This window comes from Actinia tenebrosa, unplaced genomic scaffold, assembly GCF_029948245.1.
Source record: "Actinia tenebrosa isolate PJP-AT-01 unplaced genomic scaffold, QUT_ActTen_1.0 PGA_scaffold4__44_contigs__length_22323623, whole genome shotgun sequence".
NCBI lineage: Eukaryota > Metazoa > Cnidaria > Anthozoa > Actiniaria > Actiniidae > Actinia > Actinia tenebrosa.
In genome coordinates, this window is record NW_028292581.1 from 20,620,983 (window position 1) to 20,645,647 (window position 24,665).

The 24,665-nt window shown below is 37.5% G+C and overlaps 3 protein-coding genes across 3 annotated transcripts; 1 reads left to right on the plus strand and 2 right to left on the minus strand.

Moving 5' to 3' along the window:
- Positions 1-1,076: 1,076 nt before the first annotated feature.
- Positions 1,077-3,216, minus strand: LOC116287623 (cyclic GMP-AMP synthase-like). Its single transcript, XM_031694310.2, has one exon. It carries the CDS (start codon positions 3,204-3,206, stop codon positions 2,049-2,051), a length of 1,158 nt encoding a protein of 385 aa, XP_031550170.1. The 5' UTR covers positions 3,207-3,216; the 3' UTR covers positions 1,077-2,048.
- A 2,385-nt stretch (positions 3,217-5,601) lies between these two features.
- On the minus strand, positions 5,602-6,801 carry LOC116287612 (cyclic GMP-AMP synthase-like). The gene has a single exon (XM_089036875.1). The coding sequence runs from the start codon at positions 6,799-6,801 to the stop codon at positions 5,602-5,604; it is 1,200 nt and encodes a 399-aa protein (XP_088893001.1).
- A 9,512-nt stretch (positions 6,802-16,313) lies between these two features.
- Positions 16,314-24,665, plus strand: LOC116287487 (uncharacterized). The gene is made up of 8 exons (XM_031694171.2): positions 16,314-16,469; positions 19,529-19,777; positions 20,241-20,390; positions 20,933-21,172; positions 21,562-21,717; positions 22,068-22,295; positions 22,494-22,643; positions 23,566-24,665. The coding sequence occupies exons 1-8, from the start codon at positions 16,421-16,423 to the stop codon at positions 23,640-23,642; spliced, it is 1,299 nt and encodes a 432-aa protein (XP_031550031.1). The 5' UTR covers positions 16,314-16,420; the 3' UTR covers positions 23,643-24,665.

Here is a 24,665-nt window from a genome sequence, read left to right on the forward strand (position 1 = left end):
CTTTAATATTCGCCGTTATCCGCCGTCCGTTGGCAGCAAACAGCATGGTTTTTGATGACTGGGAGTCCAAATATCACAGCATGGCAGGGGTTTTATGTTGACTTTATTCTTTATTGGATTACAGAATAAATTCTTATCACACATATGCAACACGCAATAATATATATTTCATAAAAAATAAACTTCTGGATAAATGACTTGGACAAATAACCTTGATATCAGTTCCATTCAGTTCTGTTTGTTTCCGCGTGGGATGTTGGGAAAGTGAGGGAGAATTAATTAAGATTATAATGTTTACATTGACCAATCAATAGCAAAAGGACCTTAACAAAGAGGCTTTAGATGTATGTATGGACGAGTATAGGTAGCATAGGCTGAATATGCGGAAATAAATTGACTCTCTAACCCACATGAAATGAGGAATGTCCGGCTACAACGAGTCTTCTAAATAACCAACATTTCCTGATTTACCAACGAGAATTTGTACACTTAAGAGTGGAAAATAGTAAGGGTCCACCCCAAGCCAATCAAACCTGATAACAGCAATACCAGCCAATCATAATGACTGCATTTGAAAAATTAGTGTGTTGCGGGAAACCTGTGCTTGGTTGGCTGATTTCAAGCCGAGAGAGGCTGGGACGTAGTTTTTGTGTTCTTCCGGGCGGAAGTCATAGTAAGTAAGTAAGTAACACTGTTGGCACTGCTTGTCCCATACTTTATTTTATTTCTTACACATACGCAGAGCGTACGGTAAAGACTGGATAAATACATTTAATAGATAAATAACTTAGTAAGTATGACAAATAGGAAAAACTACGAAACATTAAACTGTAAAACGATAAGAACTATGGAAACGAATAACTTACATTTGTGTATGAAGGGACGAAACTGCGAGCACCAACTAACTAAGTATTTACATAGAGGGCGTATATAAGGCGTACGAAAGCTCCTAAGGGACAAGACTAAATGACGAAAATACTTAGACTGAAACGAGTGAAACAAAAGCTATGGAACACTTATAAACAAACCTAAAGACAAAGAGAACAAGAGAACTACACTAAAAACTCATTATAGGCTTTTCAGATCTAACAAACACTTTATTTAAAGAGGGAACCGTAAATACAGAAAACTGTACTCTCATATTTGCCAGTTGCGAATCAAAAGGTAGGTAACAGCCTCTCTCGGCTTGACGCCAGGCAATGTATTGATTAGTGCACTAACTTAACACGGTCTACGAAAATGTACAAGTGATCTCCTCTCGGCTCCAGAGGTTCTTGGGATGAGGGCAAAACAATTGTCATCTCAAGATACCCGATTTAGGGGGGAGGGGTGGTGTTACCCGGTACCCACCACCTCTGGAAGTGAAATCTTAGATTTTGTTTTCAAACATCTCCAAAACTAAAAGCCAAACCACAGAAATGAATAGACTGTCTGTCTACATGTATGCTAAAAACATAATTGTGTATAGAAATTGCCACTACGCAGAGCCCCAGTATCGAGCATTTGAACAGGTCTCTGAGGGGGGAGGGGGTATGTACCGGTACCCACCACCTTAATTTATAAAATCGGGTCCCTATTTTGGACCATTGTTTTGACCATTGTTTTGTCCCGTTCTGGTACTCTTGATGTCCCTCTCAAGTGCGGACCACCCTGAAGTCAAGTAGAGCAAAGATCTATCACTTTTTTATATGTATATAACCCTCACTTCAACGAGTGATGGTTCGTTAGATACTTATAAATGTAAAAAAAAGTCGAGTAAATTGATAACGTCGACTAGTGGTTAGTAGTTGGGACTGTGTTGGTGTGTTGAATACAACAAGTGAATAAGAATGACTAGTGGTTACTAGTTGGGGTTGTGTTGGTGTGTTGAATACAAGAAGTTAATAAGAATTATTGACTAACCGCGTCCGTAACGTCAATATTCTTACGGACTTTTTGATACGGTGCCGATTAAGTTTCTCTTGTTTCAAAAACGTTGTGCTAAGCGTGTTTACAAAACGAAGTATAGACTAACTACCGTAGTGACTAAGAACTTCCTAAACAATTCCTCAAGAGGTTAAAACATTCAATCTTATAGCTACTTTCCCGAGTACTGCTTCATTTTTAAGTTCTGACAAATCCTCTGGCAGGTTTTCTAGCAAATCTTCATACTGTTGTATAGTAAATCTGTACATCTCCTCTCTCGAGCCAGACCATAATTTACCCGAAGGCAATTCTTTCAAACCAGAATAAAGGTTAATATCAGGAATAAAGTAGTGTGTCAGATGCATGGTCTTGAGAGAGTGCAGTAACGCTTTCAATATACAAATCAAGTATTGTCTTTCTTCTAATTTAGACAGCGAGGCATCTTCATTCAGGTGAAGAAGAATGGTTTTAATGTGGTAGGTAGTTGTCATTTTATCAACGAAGCTTTCAATTAGATTCCCTGTTTCTTTGTCTTCGATGCTCTTTTTCTTTTGTCTTTCTAAGATCACCTTCATCACTCTGAACGCACTTCTCTGACCTTCTGTCAACCGCCTCATAATGATACTCTCAGCAACAGAAAATGAAACTCGCCATTGAGGTTCTTGTTTTCCTGATTCGTACCTTGGTACAAAATACACACCATTAGCTATAACCTCTTCTATCACTTCCGCCGGAAGTCCATTATGACTTGATGTTTCTTGCCAGGTTTTTGAACACCTCGGCCAAAATGAGAGAGGAGGTTGAAGAGCGAGTACCAAGTCGACATCTATATTCGAACAGGACAACGTGTCATCGACAATTCGCAGTTTAACCGAAACTGCATGTATTTTGACAGTTACAAGGACCTTGTCGGTGAGGTCAAGGTTTTGTAACGCTTTCATCAAAGCTCGATAAAATTTTCTTCGTAACGAAAAGGGATGAAGTTTCTCTTCAGAAATAATGTTCACAAACCCAGGCTGTAAAGTGTCATCTTCTTTTACTTCGAACTTCGTATTCAAAACAAGAAGAAAGTCAAATTCGTTAAGCTGACGAACTTTGAGTCCTTCGGCCATGCTTCCAGATAGAATCACATCCTTGAACTCAAAACTAGGGTCTTCTATCGTCGTTCTCTCGAGAATCTTCGACACAGAATCTTTCACTTTTCTTTCAATATCCAATAACTCACCTTTTTCATAAGGTTTGTGGAATTCCGTTTGTCGATTGGGCACTCGAAATAAAGGAAGTTTGTCTGATTTAGCCATGAATGTGACCTCTGAGACCACAGGCAGTCCAAACAGGCCAAGTGAAATTTAAGACAAATTTTTATTTATCGCCTGAAGCACAGGTAGCCCAAGCTTGGTTTCTGTGGTGTCCTGTTATAAGGAAATGTATGGAGATTCATCAAAACTTTCAATAAAATCATTGAAACGTGAAATAAAGCCTCGAAATTTTACCCGATCATTGAGAAATAGCACTTCTTTCGCTCTGCGTGGTTATTTTTTGAATTTAGCCCGTTTTAAGGATTTTTTTCCCCACCAGTAAGAAATAAGAGAAGGTTGGAAACTCAGGATCCAAAAGCGAGCCATCACGAGTCTTTGAAACCTCGTACGTCTTCGAATTTTCTTTCCAGCGCCAAATTTTAGTAATGACCCTTCTCTCACATCCCTATAGAACCGAGAAAGTCGCATTAGAGATTAGTCTTCGCGTCTTTAAGCCATGAAATTTGCCTGTATTCACATACTACCTAGCTTGTTCTGACCCGTACTTGGAGCTCACTGTACACCAGTTCAACGGATTTCTTTCGGCAACCGACCCGAGGTCACGCCGGAAGTCTTCGTATCGTAAATGCGGATTCGATTTGGATATCGTATTTCTTCGAAATTATATGGTGAGTGTATTTTTTAACGGCCTAAGATACAAAAGTATCTAACTTATGATTTCGAAAATTATGGTGAGTGTATTTTTTAACGGCCTAAGATACGAAAGTATTTATGACTTATAATTTCGAAAATTATGGTGGGTGTATTTTTTAACAGCCTAAGATACAAAAGTATTTAATTTATAATTTCGAAGAAATACGATATCCAAATCGAATCCGCATTTACGATACGAAGACTTCCGGCGTGACCTCGGGTCGGTTGCCGAAAGAAATCCGTTGAACTGGTGTACAGTGAGCTCCAAGTACGGGTCAGAACAAGCGAGGTAGTATGTGAATACAGGCAAATTTCATGGCTTAAAGACGCGAAGACTAATCTCTAATGCGACTTTCTCGGTTCTATAGGGATGTGAGAGAAGGGTCATTACTAAAATTTGGCGCTGGAAAGAAAATTCGAAGACGTACGAGGTTTCAAAGACTCGTGATGGCTCGCTTTTGGATCCCGAGTTTCCAACCTTCTCTTATTTCTTACTGGTGGGGGAAAAAATCCTTAAAACGGGCTAAATTCAAAAAATAACCACGCAGAGCGAAAGAAGTGCTATTTCTCAATGATCGGGTAAAATTTCGAGGCTTTATTTCACGTTTCAATGATTTTATTGAAAGTTTTGATGAATCTCCATACATTTCCTTATAACAGGACACCACAGAAACCAAGCTTGGGCTACCTGTGCCTGAAGGGGGAGGGGAGGATTTTTTTTGAAGCATCATACATTTTCACTGATCCTCCCTATGAGACACTATATTTTATTTATGATGCCCCCGTCAAAAATAGTTGCTACTTTTTTATCTTTTTCCTCCCCCTTCTTAGGATCCCCCCACCGGCTACAAAAAACCTTGTGATGAATTGGGCAAGTTATTACACATGATTTAGGAGAAAAGTGCGTGAAAGGTTAATTTTTTATTCTTCCATGGCCTTTCCCAACCCTCCCATCTCCCATCTCCTTCCCGGACCTCCCGAGAACATGTCCCAGTTTGTTATGTCATTCGTTTTTGATTTTGGGAAATTTTTTCTACATTTTTTATTCCTAAGCCATCAGTTCTTAAGGTCAGTGATGGACGATGATTTATTTAGCTTGACACAAGATGATGACAAAACCTAGAACAGAGACTGTACTGTTCTATAAACAACATTGCCTTGAAGCCCTTTGCCTCAATCAAGTTTAGAGTCTAACAGTAAGAGCTCTAACGCTCATATGCAGAAATTGGAGTTTATTACGCTGTAGATATATTCACGATCAGATGACAATATAGCTTTGCATAATTGTTAACCTAGAGCATATGCTGAATATGCGGAAATAAATTGACTCTAACCCAAATGAAATTAGGGATTTCTGGCTACAACGAGTCTTCAGATTAACCAACATTTACCGACATTACCAGCATTTGTCAATCATAAGAGTCATAAAATAATTGACCTACTACAAGCCAATCTCAACTGAGAACATTAGTACCAGCCAATTACAATGCTTGAATTTGGAAAAAAACTATATGTCGCGGGGAACTTGACTGTGCTCGCTGGCCTCATATATTGATTACACGAACAACCAGTGATCTCTAGAATCAAGAGGTTTTTTTTTTTTCTTTTTCCGATGCTGTTTGACGTTTACTAGCAGACTCATCCCAATATGAAGTAGAGCCCAGGACAGAAATGGGCCGCTTTGAAGTGCGAATGAGAGGTAGAGCCTAGACTCACAAAAAAGGCATGCTTAAAATAAACTTGTTTAAGAAATTATATAAGGGTTTTCATCGTTCATGACATATGCTTCCTCATGTGGAGGAATTAATATCACTATTCGGCCGGGTTCTGCTTCATTCTTAAGTTCTGACAAATCCTCTGGCAAATTTTCTAGCAATTCTTCATACTGTTGTATAGAAAATTTATACATCTCCGCTAACTCAGGAAAATTTCTAAATGCTGGATTCTCTTTCAATTCAGAGTAAAGGTTAATATCAGGAATAAAGTAGTGTGTCAGATGCATGGTCTTGAGAGAGTGCAGTAACGCTTTCAATATACAAATCAAGTATTGTCTTTCTTCTAATTTAGACAGCGAGGCATCTTCATTCAGGTGAAGAAGAATGGTTTTAATGTGGTAGGTAGTTGTCATTTTATCAACGAAGCTTTTAGTCCATTCGTCTGTTTCTTTGTCTTGGATGCTCTTTTTTGTTTGTCTTTCTAAGATCACCTTCATCATTCTGAACGCACTTCTCTGGGCTAGTGTCATTTTCCTGATAATGACACTCTCAGCAGCTGAAAACGAAACACGCCAGTGAGATTGTTCTTGTTTGCCTGATACGAACTCGTACCTTGGTACAAAATACACACCATTAGCTACAATCTCTTCTATCACTTCCGCCGGAAGTCCTTTGTGGAGTGATCTTTCCAGTTTCCATTTCTTTGAGCATCTCGGCCAAAATGAGAGAGGAGGTTGAAGAGCGAGTACCAAGTCGACATCTGTATGTGAGCAGGCCAACGTGTCATCGACAATTTGCAGTTTAACCGAAACTGCTTTTTTTTTGAGAGTTACAAGGACGTTGTCGGTGAGGTGAAGGCTTCGTAACGCTTTCATCAAAGCTCGATAAAATCTTCTCCGTAACCTAAACGGGTCAAGTTTCTGTTCCAAGATTATGTTCACAAAACCAGGCTTTAAAGTGTCATCTTCTTTTAGTTCAAACTTCGTTTTCAAAACAAGAAGAAAGTCAAAATCGTAATGTCTAACTTGGAGTCCTTCAGCGATGCTTCCTGATAGAATGACATCTTTGAACTCAAAACTGGGATCTTCTATCGTCGTTCTCGCGATAATCTTCGACACGGAATCTTTTATATTTCTTTCAATTGCCAGTACTTCATCGTTTTGAAAAGGTTTGTAGAATTCAGCTTTGCGATTGATCACTTCAAATTGGACATTGTCTGATAGAGCCATGAAAGTGGTGAGTTTCAACTGAGAAAATTCTTAGTTATGGTTTACAGAACTGATTATATTCATCTGAGTTCCGGGAATATTTTAGATAAAAATAAGGTGTTAATGATTTACTCGTGACTCAGCGAAGTCCGGATTGCCAGGAATAGGATATCCAATATAGCAATTGACTAATACTTGAAATATTTCGTCAAGCTCAACATTAGGAAGAGGGAGAGTGTCGTCTTACCTATTCAGCCACGGTTGCTATATGGAAAGGGTTAAAACCAAGAGAATATGAACTAAGAGAAGGAATCCTACCTATATAGCCTTGTAACCATCATGTGCACAGTTTGATGCTATTTTTAGCTTGGAGATAATTTAAGCGAAGAACCTGATTGGTTGATTTCTTAAGGGTAGGCGGCTTCCAGTCTTGCAGTAAACAAAAGCCTGTGTTTTTGTCGTGGACGAAACGAAATATGGCGCTTTTCGTGTCCTAAAACGAGGCATTAAAGGGAAGCCTGATTATCGCGCGGGTATGGTAACGAGTTAAAAATAGCATCAATGATTCTAAAAATAGCATCAAATTGTGCACATGATGGGGCACGCGGATTCCTTCTCTTAGTTCATTTTCTCTTGGTTAAAACCTCTTAGACGTTAACGTTTTTCTTATATTTTACGCTCATACATAAAACTAAGTTGTGAAATGGATAGTTTACTGATATGCGTGATGACCTCATATTTCATTTTATGACATCATATTTCATTTTTGAAAAAAGAAAACATGCGTACATTTGGTCGGTTTGATCATAACTCACTTATAGCTTAGATGAATTGGAACGAAGTTAAGCATGGGTTTTATTCTACTTTGGGCGTTTGGGAAAATATTTTATTTTATATTTCGCGAAGTGTCTTGGTAGCTTTGCCTTTAGAAAGACAGAAAAACCTCAGAAAAATAGCTATACACCGAACCAATGGCGACATGGCAATATATGGCGACCAATTTGAGTAACTATTGTTTTGCACTGACCAGCGACTGACTAGCCTCTCATACATGTGAAAATGCTTTTATGTTTCCACGTGAACACGAGGCTAGTCAGTCGCTAGTCAGTGCAGAACAATAGTTATTCAAATTGGTCGCCATATTTCGATTCGGTGTATAAAATCTTTAATCCTTCACATAGCAAGTGTGGCTGGTATAGAAATAAGACTGTCTCCTGAATCATTAACTGAGCCACTGAGTCTTTAACGGTCACATTCTTCTGAGTAGCACGGAGGTATGTTACACTCACTACTAAATTCCTTTTAGTTAAACCTATCGCCTAGTAACAATAAAAAGTACGTTTAGCACGACCAGTTGCATATGAAAGGACATATGAGTCTTAGCTAACAGGTACATGGCCTGCTGTATCACTGCCAACCCGGGGAACACGACCAACTGCAAACTAAAAGGGTGCTGACCCATCCTCCTCCCCTCGCCCCCTAATTCCGCCCCTCCCCACCTCTCATACTTGCAAACAAGCTTGTTTTGTTGAGATCTAATTGCTTTTAGTAATTCTAGTATATATTTTACAACCTCTTCTCACTCGGTAAGGGACGGAACATTAGATAATTGTGGATGAGGTTGCGTGAATCCCTAAACCATGCTAAACAATATCGAGCAAGCACTTTACCTGCGAAAAAAAGAATGGAGTGCAACCTCTCCTTTCAGTTAAGATATATCGAGCAAACACAAAACAATTTGCGTGCAGAGTGGTTTAAAAATAATAAATATCTTGCAGCATAAATTTCTGCAATCTCCCCCTCAATTATCGAATGGTCCATTCCTAAGGTCACTAATACATGTCGGGAATGTACATATGGCACACGAGTATCACTTTGAAACAAAACAGAAGAGGGTCAAACTGACAAAAAACAGTCCATCATGGTATTCAGTTACATCAGGATAGCTATAAATAAGATATCTTAATTTGGAGGTCGGTTATTCGACATATTTACCCCTAGAAGAAAGGGTTAAGAAAACCTGCCGTCCACTGACTAGCTGCTGCAACCCTCTACTGTGTCGACCTTCTTACAGCAACATGTTGTACAGTTTCATTGGTCTGTTCATGATATTGTCCGGTAAGCCGTGTATGACTAAATACAATACTTGTACTATAACCTCTATAAACAACATTGTCTTGGCGCCCTTTTCCATAATTCGAGTTGAGTCTAGCACTAAGCTAGAGCTTTCTTTATTTAAGTAAATGTTGTTCTTTTAGACTTAAATAGAAGAATACTTCGCAGTCACTACACTTTCACTTTCTAATGCTCATGTACAGAAATAAGGTTTTATTTAACTGTAAAATCTATATTCATGTTTAGTTGACATTGTAGCTTTAGGTAACTAATTTCTTCATTACATGAAGATGCAAGTAACGACTTGCCGAAATATCATTTAGTTAACAAATTTACCTGCGCGGTGTACTGGATTTTCATTTATTTAAAAAAATGTCAAATTTCACGTATCCGGTCAGATCTTATGTTAGTGATCCATAGAATACCGGCACTTGTCGTTTGTGGCGCCTTACAATTATTTCAATCATTCTAGAGCTGCACATTAAACCTACTGCATTTAAAGGTTACTTATTTATTTGAAATACAACCTAAGACCATTAAAAACGAAAAAGAAAAGACCATTAGAAACGAAAAAGAAAAGACCATTAAAAAACGAAAAAGAAAAGGAATGTCCAAGCCACAAAACGTTTCTGTTTTCGCGCCATTTGAAAGCTCTTGATTTCGGCGCCTAAAATAAATGATCTTGATTTTAAGACTTGAGCATTTTGGCGCTTAAATTTTGAATAACACTCGAAAATAACACTTGAGTACATCAACTTCAGATCTTATCTTTCCTTCCATTCATTGTAGAAATTTATATAATCGGATCTAGTCTAAAAACAGATCGCACGTCATGTAACGAGTCACGCAAACTCTACCGTTATTCGAAGTGAATTGACGTCACCTATATTAGATAAGTTATTTACTATTGTGTAATTACCGCCAAAATTAAGTAGTTCAAATTTTCGTATGGTTGGGACTTTTTTTAGACAATAAAAAATATTTTTCTTGTGCACTTTTATCAGATACTTTTTTTTTTTTTCGGAGGCCCTTTTTCTTTTTCGGAGGTACTTTTTTTCGGAGGTACTTTTTTTTCGGAGGTACTTTTTCTTCGGAGGTACTTTTTTTTCGGAGGTACTTTTTTTTCGGAGGTACTTTTTTTTCGGAGGTACTTTTTTTTCGGAGGTACTTTTTTTCGGAGGCACTCTTTTTCGGAGGTACTTTATTTTCGGAGTTTCATATTTTTTTCGTATTTCTTTCACTAAGCAATCTAACTCCATGTCCGAAGGAACCGAGTAAGTGATTACAATAGAAATACATTCATTGTTTAGACGGTGTTCGATAGTTCTTCGCGGCACACCATTGGTCAATGTCTGGAACGTTACAACCACTTTCAATAAATTGTAGCAACTGTGCTTTGGTAATGTCATATTTAAATCGTCCTCTTCCATTTGACCATATACTTCGTAATAAGTATCGTTGCAGGTAAAAGCAACAGAGGCCATCTCAGCCTGCACTGTCCGTAAGTTGTTTACTACAGATTTGGAAATATAACCAAGGGATGCAAGGCGGAAAGCATGTTCGCGTAATTGACTTACTCTGCAATTGTATTACTTCCATCGTTTCTGAGTCAATAGTTGGTTCAGCTAAGAATCTAGAAATTCCAAGGACACTTCCCTGAATCTTCGGGCGAAGACAACCCGAATGTCCACCATTTTGTCTGTTGTGTTAATGAATTAGGGCTCGCAAGGGACGCTGGTAGTATACTATAAAAAATTTACCTCCGAAAAGAAAGTACGTCCGAAAAAAAAGTACCTCTGAAAAAAAGTATTTTTTGTGTAAACAGAGGGCCGAAAAAAGTCCTACCATACGAAAATTCGATCTACTTAATTTTGGCGGTAATTATTCAACTACCCGGCACGGTCTGAAAATAAGGCTGTGAGCGGTGAGATGTAATCAACTGTCTCTTCAAACCCCCCACCGCACCGTTGGTTTGGCTCGTGCTTACTATATATTTTAGATAACGTCAACTAAATATAAATCTAAAGATAAACTTATCTAAATATTCAAAAGTTTGACTAAATGCACTTGATCATGAAAATACTTGTGCGCTATGTTTTTATTTTCACTATTTTCAATTTTAAGACAAAAATCTTTGAATATCATCGAATCTAGAATGACCTTTGGAGGAGGGAACTGGGAATGGAATTCACACAAAAAAAGAACAATTTTAATATGGAAATGAGATTGAGATTTAAGTAAAATATCCTCTCGGACTAGGTTAAAATGGTGGTTGGAATTAATAGTGCTAGGTTCTGTTTGGAGAAAAGCCGTCGAAGCAAGGGAGAGACCAAACAAACCCTACTCAAATGTGATGTTGAGTTTGAGAATGAAAGCGAGACCCCAGAGGCGAGAGGAGCGATGCAAGTGTACTAGTGTAGTTTTCGTATGACTGTGAAAAGTTCAACACGGTCGTGACTCAGCAAGGGATACGCCAGACAAACCACATTGCATTAGAATTTACTCTCCATCCAATCAAATACCCGGAACACGGCATAAACACGGCGCGCACACGGTCACGCCAAGATCACGGCACTTTTAGACCAATCATATTGCGCGTGAAAAAAATCAGCCAATTAAAATTCTAGAAAGCATCACGGTCACGGCACGTCACGCTTACGGCACTGAGCTTTTCACAGTCATACGAAAACTGCACTACTATCGCTAGGTTTGCGGACTTCACTGAGGTGGAATAGTAGTCTTTCCCGCAGCCGTTATTAGTGTCGTCACGCAACGATCCTTGCCCACTAACGGCTGTTTACATTCGAACAAAATTCTTTCCCCTTTGTGCTCGCTATCAACCAATGATCGTGATTGTGAGTGTGAGATATCACGTGACCGTTGGGTTGCCTGTGATAGATCAGATGCTGAGTTAGGCCCTGGCTAAACGAGGAAGTATATTTCCAGAAACATGTTTACCGCGCGCATGTTTCCTCGATGTTTCCCAGTTTAGCAACATGCGAAACATTGCTGCGTGCAACAAATTTTGCTTCCAAGACGCAAAAAATGCTTTTGCTGTGCGGCAGAAACATTTCATGCTTCCAAGACGCATGGAAACATTGTTACCCGATGTTTCCTGGCAGTTTTACCACCTTAGGAAACATTTAGGAAAACATGTTTCTGACATGTTTCCTCGTTTAGCCAGGGCCTTATGAAAGCACTAGGTTAATTTTTGGCAATTCTACATTTTCGTAAAATCCTAAATTTAGAATCTAAAAATCCCAATAAATTCAGCTTTCTTCATACAACATACCCTTTTCATAGATTTTAGAAATAAATTCGAATGATTAGAACTGAGGAACCTTTTTATTTGATACTAAGGTAGAAAATGTAGTGTTTTATCGATTTAATGCATTGGATGTGGTGAAATTTCCCAAAAACATTGGAAAAAGTTGCCCATACATTTGGAATATTTGCTCTTTTCGGTCTTTTTTCTCTCTTTCCAAAGCAAAAGGTTGTTCTTAAAAGTAAAGTTATATAGCACAAATAAAGTGCGTGACAAAACATCCTAAATGACCCGTAAATCTTCTGTTCTTTCGCTAACTAGTAGTTGGCGTGTTTTCGAGGCTACGAAACCTAAGAAACCATAAGAGGCGAATGTATAGGCCAACAGATAGTATGAGCTTATAAAATCAGCAAAAATATGGTTCTAAATTTTAACAAATTCCTATGAATTATATACCAAAATGTTCAGAAAAACCCGGGGTTTTCAAATCCACTTCTGTTTTTTTGACAGGTTCTGTTTAGTTTCAAAGAGAGACGATTTTCTAGCTTGGCCCAGGTTATGTCATGCATTTTTTCTTGTAAAATACATCCAACAGCGTACATTCAACTCAAAAAGTACGGTGGTTTTTTGCAATAGAATTCAATCTCAACCATATAATACAGTCCTTGAATAGTTGAATTAACTGAACCACTTCTTTTTTTTTTTTTTTTTGCCTAGATAGTCATTATTTTGAGAAAAGATCTAAAAACCGTGTTTTTGAGAAAAAAATTGTATGGGCTCACACAAGGGGTGGAGCTTGAAATCGTAGCTGACCAAATGTTAACAGATTTTTTTCTGATGATCTTATGAATTCGAGTTTGTTGGTTCAGTGGACATTCTGTATTCTACTGCATTGGGAAAACTACCCATTGTCTGGTGGACACTCAAGCAAAGCCGTGATCGGTCTATTTTCGTTATCAAATCGTCAACAAGGTTACTCACTTCTGCTTTATGGGTCAACAAACCTTCCTAAATCAGTCTAAAGCTCTCTCCAATTTTGACACAAGGAACGAGTTAATATAATTAAGTTTATGACAACTCGATTTCTCGAAGTTTCTGCGAAGCCTCCGGGCATCATTATCAAGAGTATTTTTAGAAGCTACGAATTCAGGTTTTTAAGAATGTCGCATCGTTACTACAACAAAAAATGTCTTATGGGAAAAACGATAAAGAGTTTCTCGTAAACGAAAGCATTCAAACATCTAGTTATGATTGCAACGCTATATTTAACATTCAGTGCCCAGTCTAGTTATCCTTTCAAAGCTGGATTGAATATTCAGTGAGGCCTCCAATTCTTTGATGAAGAGCATATGATATTCGCCACTTTACATACATCGGTTCACTGGTCAAGTAAAGCATTCAACGAAATTCATTCTCGAAGTTCATTCTCGCTTGAATGCTTTGTATATTTGAACAGTAAACTGATGTATGGAAGATTGTGGATACGACTGAGACTTTCCAGTCTGTCTTCGCAACGCTTTAAGATCTTGAAGTGATCATAGAGGTCCTTAGAATCCTGATTGTATTTGTAATTTTCACTGCTGTGTTTCGGGTTCGACCCCCGGCTGTGCTGTTTTTCTCCTGTGCCACGAGAATTTTTCACCGGGTTTTCCTCCCTCCGTAAAAATCACGGAAGAGCCCCGTACGGGGAGGGATGGTTGTAAAATAAAAGTTTTTTAAGTTTTTCGGTAGAATTTATAGGTCTTTTTCTACCGCTTTTGTAAGTTTTTTCTCCCAGGGCGATGTTAAACTAGCGAAACGCGTGTCTGGGTTGGCTCCAGATTTCATATGGCCACGACAACCAAGAAACTATCATTCTGTTACGGAGAGTAATGGTTGATAAAAGGATATATGAAAAAGTATATGGAACGCCCAAAGAAAAAAAATCAACTTCTAAATTCCAATTTGATCATTTAACGAGGGCCGCAGGTTTTTTTTAGCATATTATAAGTATTCCCTTCGTGAAACAAAAACGATATGGTTTAATTTGACACAAGCAGCGAGTCAGTGATTAGTCCCGCTTGCATGTGGGCTTGTTGCAAATTATTTATTTTACACCTTAAGCTTAACCGATGATATTTGACTAATAATAGTAAGTGTAATGAGGAAGAGAAAATGAATTTTAACAAGCAGCTGTCACGCAAAGTGAGACTAAAGCCTTTCGTTCAATACAGGGGAATACATGTATTTCAAACATTATGCATTGGATTGAGTTTGCTCTCCTTTTCTCGCTAATTGTGACCGCGGCATTTCGGTAATTAGATACTTTTCAAAGCATTCATGCCTGTCAGGGCTTCGACCATAATCAACGTCATTAGTTATATTGCAGTAGTTCTTGATATTCTCTTGCATGAAAAATGTGCTATCTATTTCAGGCATACATTTCATGATCAACTACAGCACTTGTAACCATTCTTTGTCCTAACCGATCTTCATTTTCCCCCGAGATGATTAAATATTTGACTACACACCTGGTAATTGGCCCAGTCAACAATCTATTCCGTATCCAAGGGAAGATTCCTTTGCTTTCAACTTGCAACCATGACAACTGTCTTTTCCCGCCGCCGTGAACCAGGTCCAATAACTAACCATTTGCCAGACAACATTGAATTGTGCTTACTTCATAATAAAGGCTTTCGCGACATCAATAGGCAAATAACAGTGGATAAAGATAAGGGTTTAGGTGTTCCTTTCTGGATTATGAGTTTTTGTTTTTGATAAGTGATGCCGGCTCAAAGTCCTGCTGATTTGCTCGTTAATTTTCTTTCTCTGCGGTAGGGATTGTTATAATAAATGAATCTTCAGCTATCTAACCGCTGTTTATTTAACACTTCTTAATCTAAATAAATCACAGTAATTGAAAGCGTTTATTTGAAGGGCTTAAATCAAACCAATACGACTCTTGTTGGCTTGGTTTATTTTTGTAATCATGCATTTTTGCTGTACTTTCCTTTAGGAGTAGTGAGTTTATAGAACGCGTTATCTCTCTCATTAGTCTTTTGGTTAAGGCTGTTAAAAGTCGCTTTGTTACTGGGAGTCCAGCAAAGACATTATTTTATCGCATCAAGAAAGTCATTCTTATTTTTTTTCTTGTTCTTTCTTTTTTTATTTTTCATTATTAATTTTTTTTATTTCTTAGTTCTAAATTGTTTTCCCTTCTTCTTCGTCTTCTTCTTCTTCTTCTTCTTCTTCTTCTTCTTCTTCTTCTTCTTCTTCTTCTTCTTCTTCTTCCTCCTCCTCCTCTTCTTGTGCTTGCAAACTCAAATTCAACTCATTAATATCTTATTAGGACAGTCAATACAGTGATGGACTTGCGTGAATACTTGAAACAGATCACTGGGTCATTTTTTGTTTTGACTTTTTTCGATATCTTTCAAATGTATGTAAAGACATACAGAGAAAGATTGGTTCATCCGACATCAAAACACCTCGAAATAGGTTAAGCAAACTCTGCTACACTTTGCTATTTGTTTTGTTTTTTTTTCTTTTTTCTTTTCTCTCCTTTTTTTTTTCTTCTCCTTTTTGTTTTGTTTTTGCTTGAATATTTCAATTTCTGGTGTTTCTTTATACCAATAAAGTGGCCAATCTACATCACATTGCAATGATTTTTAAGAGGTTAGAGGATACCAAATTAAACAATCTAGATGTTACTAACGATCCGCAGCGTGGTTTGTCGGCAGTATCTATCTAATTATTCAGCACCAACATTTAACTAATTAAAGATTCACTTTGATATTAGGATAAATTCATCTCGGCTTTAATTTTCTCTAATCTTTTCTCATTAGAGGGATTGTGGCTTCCATAGCGGGTCATTAAGATCATGTCCAATTTTACAGAAAAAAAATCAAAAAGTTAACGAAGAATAACGAATTGGTTTTCGTCGGGAACTATCAAAGAACTGCTTAAGTATAATTATTTACAAACTGTCGTTCGTTTGTTTGCTTCTGATGCTCTCATGCTAGAGCTTTGTCCAATTGCAAAGCTTTGTTTAGCGTCACCTCAGTGAGTTAACAAAAGTTTTTATTGGTTAAAAAAAAAGCATATATGGAGTTATTTGTGGGCGGAGTGATTTGCATATGTTAAAGACTTAGTTAGTGACCCACAAGAGTATAAAAGAATACGAACCAGGCTATGATCCTACACTTCAAACAAGACGCCGTATAACTCGAACCTCGTCAAGCATAATAGACCTGCAGCTTACAGATTACTTGAGCAGTGAAGATGCACAAGATTTTCGCTTTGTTGTTTTTAGCCATTGCTAGCACTCAAGGTATGTTTTTGTTTTGTTTGACAAGTTTCTTAAAATTTGCTTGACTTTTTTGCCCCATAATGTTGAGAAGATCTCAATCACAAACCAAAAAAAAAACATTCGGTTTTCTCCAGTTAGTCATTATAGATCTAAAGTGTTCTATCGTCTGTCGATTAAAAAAGAATTGGAATGGAAAATATGAAGAATATCATACCTATTCGTTTCCAAGGTAGTTGCGATTTATATGCGACAAATGCCTAAATATTTCTGCATTAAGAAGGCTCACTGTTTGACTAGGATAGATTAGACTGTCTCTAAAAGGGATTTAAGCTTTAAATTCCTGGCGTTTTAACTTCGAAACTTTGGAATGTTTTATCAATTTTTAATATAGTAAGGACTCGACTGACATTTAATCACCTAATTTTGCGGAGGGAGGAAAACCGGAAAATGCTCTAAGAACAAGAGAGAGAACCAACAAACAACTCTACTTACAAATGACACCGCTCACAGCAGGACTCGAACCCGGGTGGCATTGCCATTGAGCTTCCTCTCTCACCGCTTCGCCACCCGTGCTTCTCACTAAGAATTTCGCATACTAAATGGCTTAGATCTAGTTTCTTCCCTAATGCAAATTTGCATTACATGTTTGGTATGCAATCACTCCTAGTGCATTTAGTTGAGAGCTTGTGTTTGGTTGTTAGGGTAAATAATTTGCATCCAGTTTGTATACAGATAAACAAATACAAAGCAATTTTTTTTTTCATTTTTCTTTCTTTCTTTCTTGTAATATTCAGAGAGATGTTGTTTTCACTTATCATAAAAGAACAATTAATACATGGGCAATGATTTTATCCCAAAATAATATCGTATGTCATTAAAAAAAAACAGTTTCTGATCTAGATGGTACGCGTAGAAAGCCACTAACCATAGCCTAATATATGCTACTACGCTCTCGATGTTTCTGTCAAAACGATCACGAAGCGAAGCGAACGCATAGCCTCATAGAGCCATAGCCTCCTACGATAGTTAAATATGCTCCTAAGCAGACGCTCTCGTCACGCAAACAACGAAGCGAAGCGAAGAATTTTGCTGTGGCTCGTTCTCAAGTCCACGACGCGAAGCGAAAGACGTTTGCAGCGACTGGCTTTCAAGTGTTTTGTTTTGATGCAATCACTTGAGTATGACCACTTGACACGCCTTTCTCTCATTGGAGATCAAGCATACATCAATTTAGTAGTGCTTCATACGAAGAGGAAAAAGATTTTATTGGCAAAAAACTATGGAATTAGTGTGAAAAAATTAGAAGCGCTACATACAAAGAGTAAAAAAATTTTATAAGTAGAAAAAAATGGATCGAGAGAAGAAAAAATTATTTTTCCTCTATGTATTTAAATCACTCTTAGTGGTTTCACGGTTTTGAATAAAATGCATGTTCTAGATCTCTTGTAATGGTTCAAAGATTCTCAAAATATTAAAAATAAATCGAAGTATAAAATGAAACAGGGCCCCTCTAAATGGGATATCCTGCTTAAAACAAAGTATTTATCTACCTATCAGTGAAAAAAAAGAATAGAAAGGAAGGAAGGAAGGAAGGAAGGAAGGAAGGAAGGAAGGAAGGAAGGAAGAAAAAAAAGAAAGAAAGAAAGAAAGGAAGAAAGGAAGAAAGGAAGAAAGGAAGAAAGGAAGAAAGGAAGAAAGGAAGAAAGGAAGAAAGGAAAAGAAAAGAAAAGAAAAACCCGGCCTAAAAAAATCTACTAGCTTTAGCTGTTAATAACAGCGTGGGACAATCACAACAGAGCTAGGCTCCAAACTAGGTGAAAGCCCAAAGATCGAATTAGAATAAAAGTCAGGCTACACGCATTACAACTAATCAATCAATATTCCAAACAAAAGTTTTTCAACCCGATAATTTGTATTTCTCGTTTTTCCTTACTTTTCTTTTCTTTCTTCTTTCTTTCTTTCTTTCTTTCTTTCTTTCTTTCTTTCTTTCTTTCTTTCTTTCTTTCTTTCTTAATTAATTAAATCCTATTCTTCAACATCCTCTCGTTTAAGGCTCCTAATTTCATTTTATTTTACTGCCGCCATGAAGTAACTTCTGTTTATTTAATTATTTGTAAACACCTATATCTAAAGGTCGAGCTAATTCTAACAATTAGATTTTTGGTGCAATAATAAGTAACACTTTTATATATAAGGTATAAATTGAATTATTGAATCTCTTTTTCTTAGGACGGGAAGGATAATTCCTGTGAATCAAACTCCAATCCAGTGGCTCACTACTAGACACTTCTTATTCTATTATTGAAATAAATAACATATTTTCTCGTAATTGGGAATAATCATCTACAGTTAACGTGTACAATTACTAATTATTAGAATTGCATATACTGGTTTCTTTTCTTTTCGCTTTTGTTTTGTTCTTGGTCAAAAAGCCTGGCAATTGTGCTAAATCTCATATTGGGAATCTTTCTTATTGATTCCATCCACTCCCTTTCACGCACAGTAGCTTGGATGAATATTCATCAAGGTGTTTATCATCTTTTCAATCGAGTAAAATAAGTTTTCTCTTGTAGGTATAGTGGTTTAGTTTAATTCAAGATTATGCAACTTTAAGAATCGTTTCAAAAGTCGCTCTTTCTATTTCATGTTGCTTTTCCATTGTTTTCTTTGCTATTCTATTTTTTTCTTATTCTTTTTCTTTGTTTTCTTTTTCTTTTCTTTTCCCCTTCCCTTGTAGTTCTATTCTTGTTTTAACAACAAAACAAAACAAAAAAAAAAAAAAAAAAAAAAATTATTCAGCTAGCCCGCACGTAAATGAATCAGTCCAAGACCTTTACAAATTCACCGCAGTATCTCCAGTAGTATCAACTCTCGTTATATTTAATTAGCATTTAGAAATTTCTTATTTCGTTAATTTCTTAAATGTAAACAAAAATATCAGCTAGTCAAGAACCCGAATCAAATGTATTTTTTTACGTCGTTGGCGTTAATCTAGCGTTTTTTTTTTTTTTGTTGTTGTTGTTTTTGTTGTTTTTTTTTTGAAATAAAATAAACTAATATAAATCTGACTATCTTTGCAGTGCTGGTTGAGGGCAAATGGAAATGTTCTGAATGTAAAATCCAGTATAAAGCTGTTGGTTGTTTCAAAGATGACGGTCAGAGACCCCTCCCCCGTGAGATCCTCAATGAACGAGATGTAACCAGTAAAGTGTTTGGTCACCGCATGATTGACTGGTACGATTGGGATAACTATATTGCTGGGTTTGCTTGTAGATGTGCTGCTAAAGCTAAAAGTCTTGGTTACAAGGTTTTTGGTCTACAGTTCTTTGGTAAGCTAATTATGTACTTCACCATCTGGTTATAAATAAATTATTCTTCAAGTGTAGCCATTTCTTTTCCTGTATAGAAGCAGGAGTAGCTCAGTTGGCTAGTACGCGGCCTTTGGAGCTAGAGGTCCACAGTTCGATCCTCAGGATCTCTACGTCTGTTTCGACTTCTCTATGTTCTCTGTAGCTTTGAATACACGTTATAATTAAGTCTAATAGTTTAAGGGGTAAAGGGCGCATCTTTGAACTTTTTAACAAGAGCTCCTGGCTGGGGAATTTAGGCAACCAATAGAGCTCCTCGGACGTAATGCTTTCCCATTTCAGACACGTGTCATTCCCTTGAAAATAACATTCTTTGTCTTCTCATCTTATCAGAAATGATACTCTAGGGAATAACACTAGGTCTATTTTATAATATTTATGGATATTTTTAACAAGGTGGTTACCATGATTTTGTCGTGTTTAGGTGAGTGTTGGAGTGGCCCGGATGCTAAAAGTTACAAAGCAGTTGGCAAGGCGGATAATAAGAAATGTACTGGAAATGAATACAAGACATGCTCTCCTTTCAGTAGACACTGTGTTGGACAACAGTTCACTAACTTTATCTATGAGATCGGTAGGTAAAAACAAAAGATATGCTTACAATCCATTTTATTTCAGCTTGAAAGTAAGTGATCCCTTCGTATATAAATGGGCAAAGGGTTTTTCTCCTTGTTCTCTGGCTTTTATTCCCTTCGCAACTGAACCTAACATGGTAATTTCCAATTCCTGAATCTACTATGAGTATGAGAATTACCCGTGCCCTAACTTAGATCAGCCCAGAGGTTGTTTCAGGGTTCTATCTGTGAGTTAGCCATGCCCTGACATAGATCAGCCCAGAGGTTGTTTCAGGGTTCTATCTGTGAGTTACCCATGCCCTGACATAGATCAGCCCAGAGGTTGTTTCAGGGTTCTCTCTGTGAGTTAGCCATGCCCTGAGTTAAATCAGCCCAGAGGTTGTTTCATTGTTTGATCTGTGAGTTAGCCGTGCCCTGACTTAGATCAGTCCAGAGGTTGTTTCATTGTTTGATCTGTGAGTTAGCCATGCCCTGACTTAGATCAGGTCAGAGGTCGCCAAGGTTTGTTTTTATGGTCTAAATCTTTTTCTTTGTCTTGCAGTTCCCGATTGCGATATCCCAATCGAGAGCCTTGGTTGCTATAGTGATCGCCACATTAAAGGAGCACGACCATTCCCAAATTACGTCTTGACAGATCGAGTCGACTCCACCAGAGGCGACATCTTCACACATGTCCTTTTGGACTGGCGTAACTGGGATACTTACATGCCTCAACTAGCCTGCCGATGTGCCAAGAAAGCCAAGTCACTTGGACATACCACGTTCGGCGTTCAGTATTATGGTAAAAACTAGAGATGAGTAGAGTAAAGATTGAAAACAGATATAACCATGGCAAGGAAATGAGGATGAAAGAAGAAAGAAGGGGAAAAAAAGAAAGAACATTTTGATAGATAGAAAAACACTAAAGAAATGAAATAATGAAAAAGTGGAGTGAAAGAAAGAAGAAAGATGAAACCGTTAAATGGAAGCCAGAAAGAGAGCCGATAGAGGTGGAAAAAGAAAGAATAAAGAATGAATGATTGATCGAGAAAAAAAAGAAAAGAATGAGTAAACAAAAAGGAAAAGAAAAAAGAAGAACAAAAGATTAAGAACATACTATCTATGTCATTCTTGTAAACTTCATTTATTGAATTTATTTCACTAATTGTATGTTATTTTGGGCTCATATAGGTGAATGTTGGACAGGCAACAATGCCGACTATACGTATGATCGTGATAAATCGTCTAAGAACTGTATCGACAAGTGTTATGAACCTTGTAAACCCTACGAAAAATATTGCTCTGGAAAACAGTTCGCTAACTACGTCTATCGCCTCTCTGGTCCAGGTAAGAATTTCCCAGAACAACTACTGTACTGAATAAGTTAGTCTCACTATCCTAAACAAGGGTTTGTTTCTCGAACCCAAGCAATGGTAATACTAGAATTCAGAATCTAATTTGCAACAGAGCGCTAGCGTCTTTGTAAAAACTCAATATTCAACAGCGGCGTAGTGAGAGTACCAGAGTTGGAGGAGCCCAGAGAGCACACGCGTTTTGGCGCGAAAATTTCCGAAAGAATTTGGAGGGAGGAGGACAGCCGCCCCCTCTCACACCCCTTCGCCAAGCCCCTGTTATTCAACAATAACTCAAATAAATAAATCTGTTTTATTTTATTTTTGTTTTTTGTTTGTTTTTAGAAGTGCCTTGTGAACTTAATACAACTCCTCTCGGATGCTTTGCTGAGAACCCATCTTCAAGAGCGCTGGGTGTTGAGATACAGAACGAGATCGATCCTACGAGCAGGGTCTTCAGAGGAAACGTATTTGAGATTAAAGAATGGGACAAACAGTTTCCTAGTCTACTGTGTCGGTGTGCTCGGGCTGCAAAACAGAAAGGATTTTCAGTTTTTGGAGTCTATAATAATGGTAACGCTACGTTCTTTTTATCAGTCGGTTTGACTGGTTGGACCCTGAAGTAGCTTTAGAGTCCTTTTAGAAAATTATCGATAGGATTATTATTATTTATTTATTTATATTTAGCTTGCTGTTGTTCGGTTTTGACTGGTTATTTCGGGGTAAGCAGACCGTTGTTTGTATTGGTAACACAATCCTTTCCTATTTCAGCCACTTGCTGGGGAGGACCTGATGGTCACTCAACGTACAACAAACACGGCGAGTCAAGCCAGTGCATCAAAGGCACTGAACCGTGTCCAGGAAACTCTGTCAAGTGTGCTGGTGGAGACAAGTCTATCTTTGTCTACAAAGTCTCCAGACGTATGTACAATTTTTGAGCTAGTTTGTTCAAAGTTTTGGGAAGCACGGTGGGTGTACCGGGTCCAGAAACTTTAAAACAACTTATGTATTTACCGGGTCCCAATGCGGTCTGTTTTTGATTCCCGAACTCGGTGTTGTATGTGAGTAGAGTTTCTAACTGGCTCTCTCCTGTGCTTGGAGCGTTTTTCTCCGGATTATTTGGTTTTCCTTCCTCCGTACAAATATATTAACCAAATAGACCGTTTTCAAATTACTCAAATACCGCTGTGTTCCTTTATCACGGACTCGTTTATACAGGGTTAGCCTCGTATCAGTGTCTAAATATTTACAAATACCAACAGTAAAGTAAAGAATGCACAACTTCAACAAAAAAACAAAAAAACACTTTGAAATTCCACTGACCTTCACTGCAACACATATTCAAATTAATTCCATACGAAATCGTCAATAACACTGTAAACCAGAGAATAGATCGTTTTCTCAAGGTAGAGTGCACATCCAAATTTAAGAAACTTGATGGGCCACGATACCAGAACAGGAGCTTTATTATGAGAATCATCATACATTTCTATGAGATATTTTTCGATAAGAATTCATAAAATCGATTATTCTCTTTAAATATAAAACTGGCTTCTCAATTTTACTGAATTTGCGTTTTTCAGTTTTGTGGCCCGTCAAGTTGGATGCGCACGCAACCTTGAGAAAACGGTCTATTCGAAACTTGAGTATTTCAGTAGAATAAGAGCCACTCTGTGGAAATGCCACTATTAAATATTTAAATCCCATTATTGTCATTTCATTAATCATGAGGATTATATCATACCATCGTGATAATTACAATACCATAGAATAATAATAATAGGATTTAAATCCAAGATCTCCCGCAGTTTCTAAAACCTTTCGTCCTTTCCTTTAATTTCAGCACATTCCAAGAGGTCGTTCGATTCCCATTTCAAGAAAGAAGACACTATGATAGATGATCTTTTCGGCAAGATCTAAGTACTCGTCAAGTTAACTAAAATATTTTCCTGCTGCAGCCTGGAATAGAATATTTGTTAATGAACCTTAACCTAGTGTCACGTGATTTTATGATCGTTCGATTTGCTGTCATATTGTGCAAGAATCCACTCAGTCATCGACTATAGTTTTCACTTATGATTCAATATTTGGCTACCGTAGTGTAAAATTTGATACGTTACAGGGTGTGATGCGTGACTTTATCAACGCAATTCTGTCACGCATTTTTAAAGCAGTAGAAGTAGGGAATTTTATTTAAAGCAATACGTTTTAAATTTAGAAGATGATGGTTAACATCATTTTGATGATTACTGGTATTGAAAAACTAAAGTTTCAATATAAACATGATTTTCGACCTTCGCGATTTGGCCGCCATGTTTGTGTCCCTCAATGAAATACCAAGATGGCGGATGGCGGATCCATAATTTCATCTCAATTATGAGTATAATCAATCGCTTGTATCTCCGTATCTAAAGCTTCTTTTAACTAGTTCTTCCGTTGAGATGCTTGGTTTTCGTTTCTCTTTTGGCTTATAGAAGTTTTGTTCTATATAAGTCCTGATAACAATATTCGATGACGTAGGTGAAGCCAAGAATATAATGTGTGTTGTTCAAGTTTATGCCCCCCGAAGAATTAGGGCTCGCCCATACGTATCCGAATAATTTTTAAAACGTTTTTTGTGTTTGTGTGTGAACTGGCCTTCCGTCCACACCTATCCGAAGTATACGCCACTTTGAAGCTCCACTTGTCGCGAACGCATACGTGTGGACGGGTGAAAATTATTCGAAAACGCTTAGAAAATATTCAAATAGTTGGAAGGTTAAGTGCTCAAGTTGCAAGTGGCAACTGTTTCGCGCCACTCTGACGGTAATTAACGGGGATCAGTAAAATCACGTGACGCCTAACTAAACAGGTGCATGGCATAATTCGTAATTGGGACTATTTCATCTGTATTCAGCTAAAATAAGTAAAAATAAAAAGTTGTAGATCTTTTTTATTGGTGAA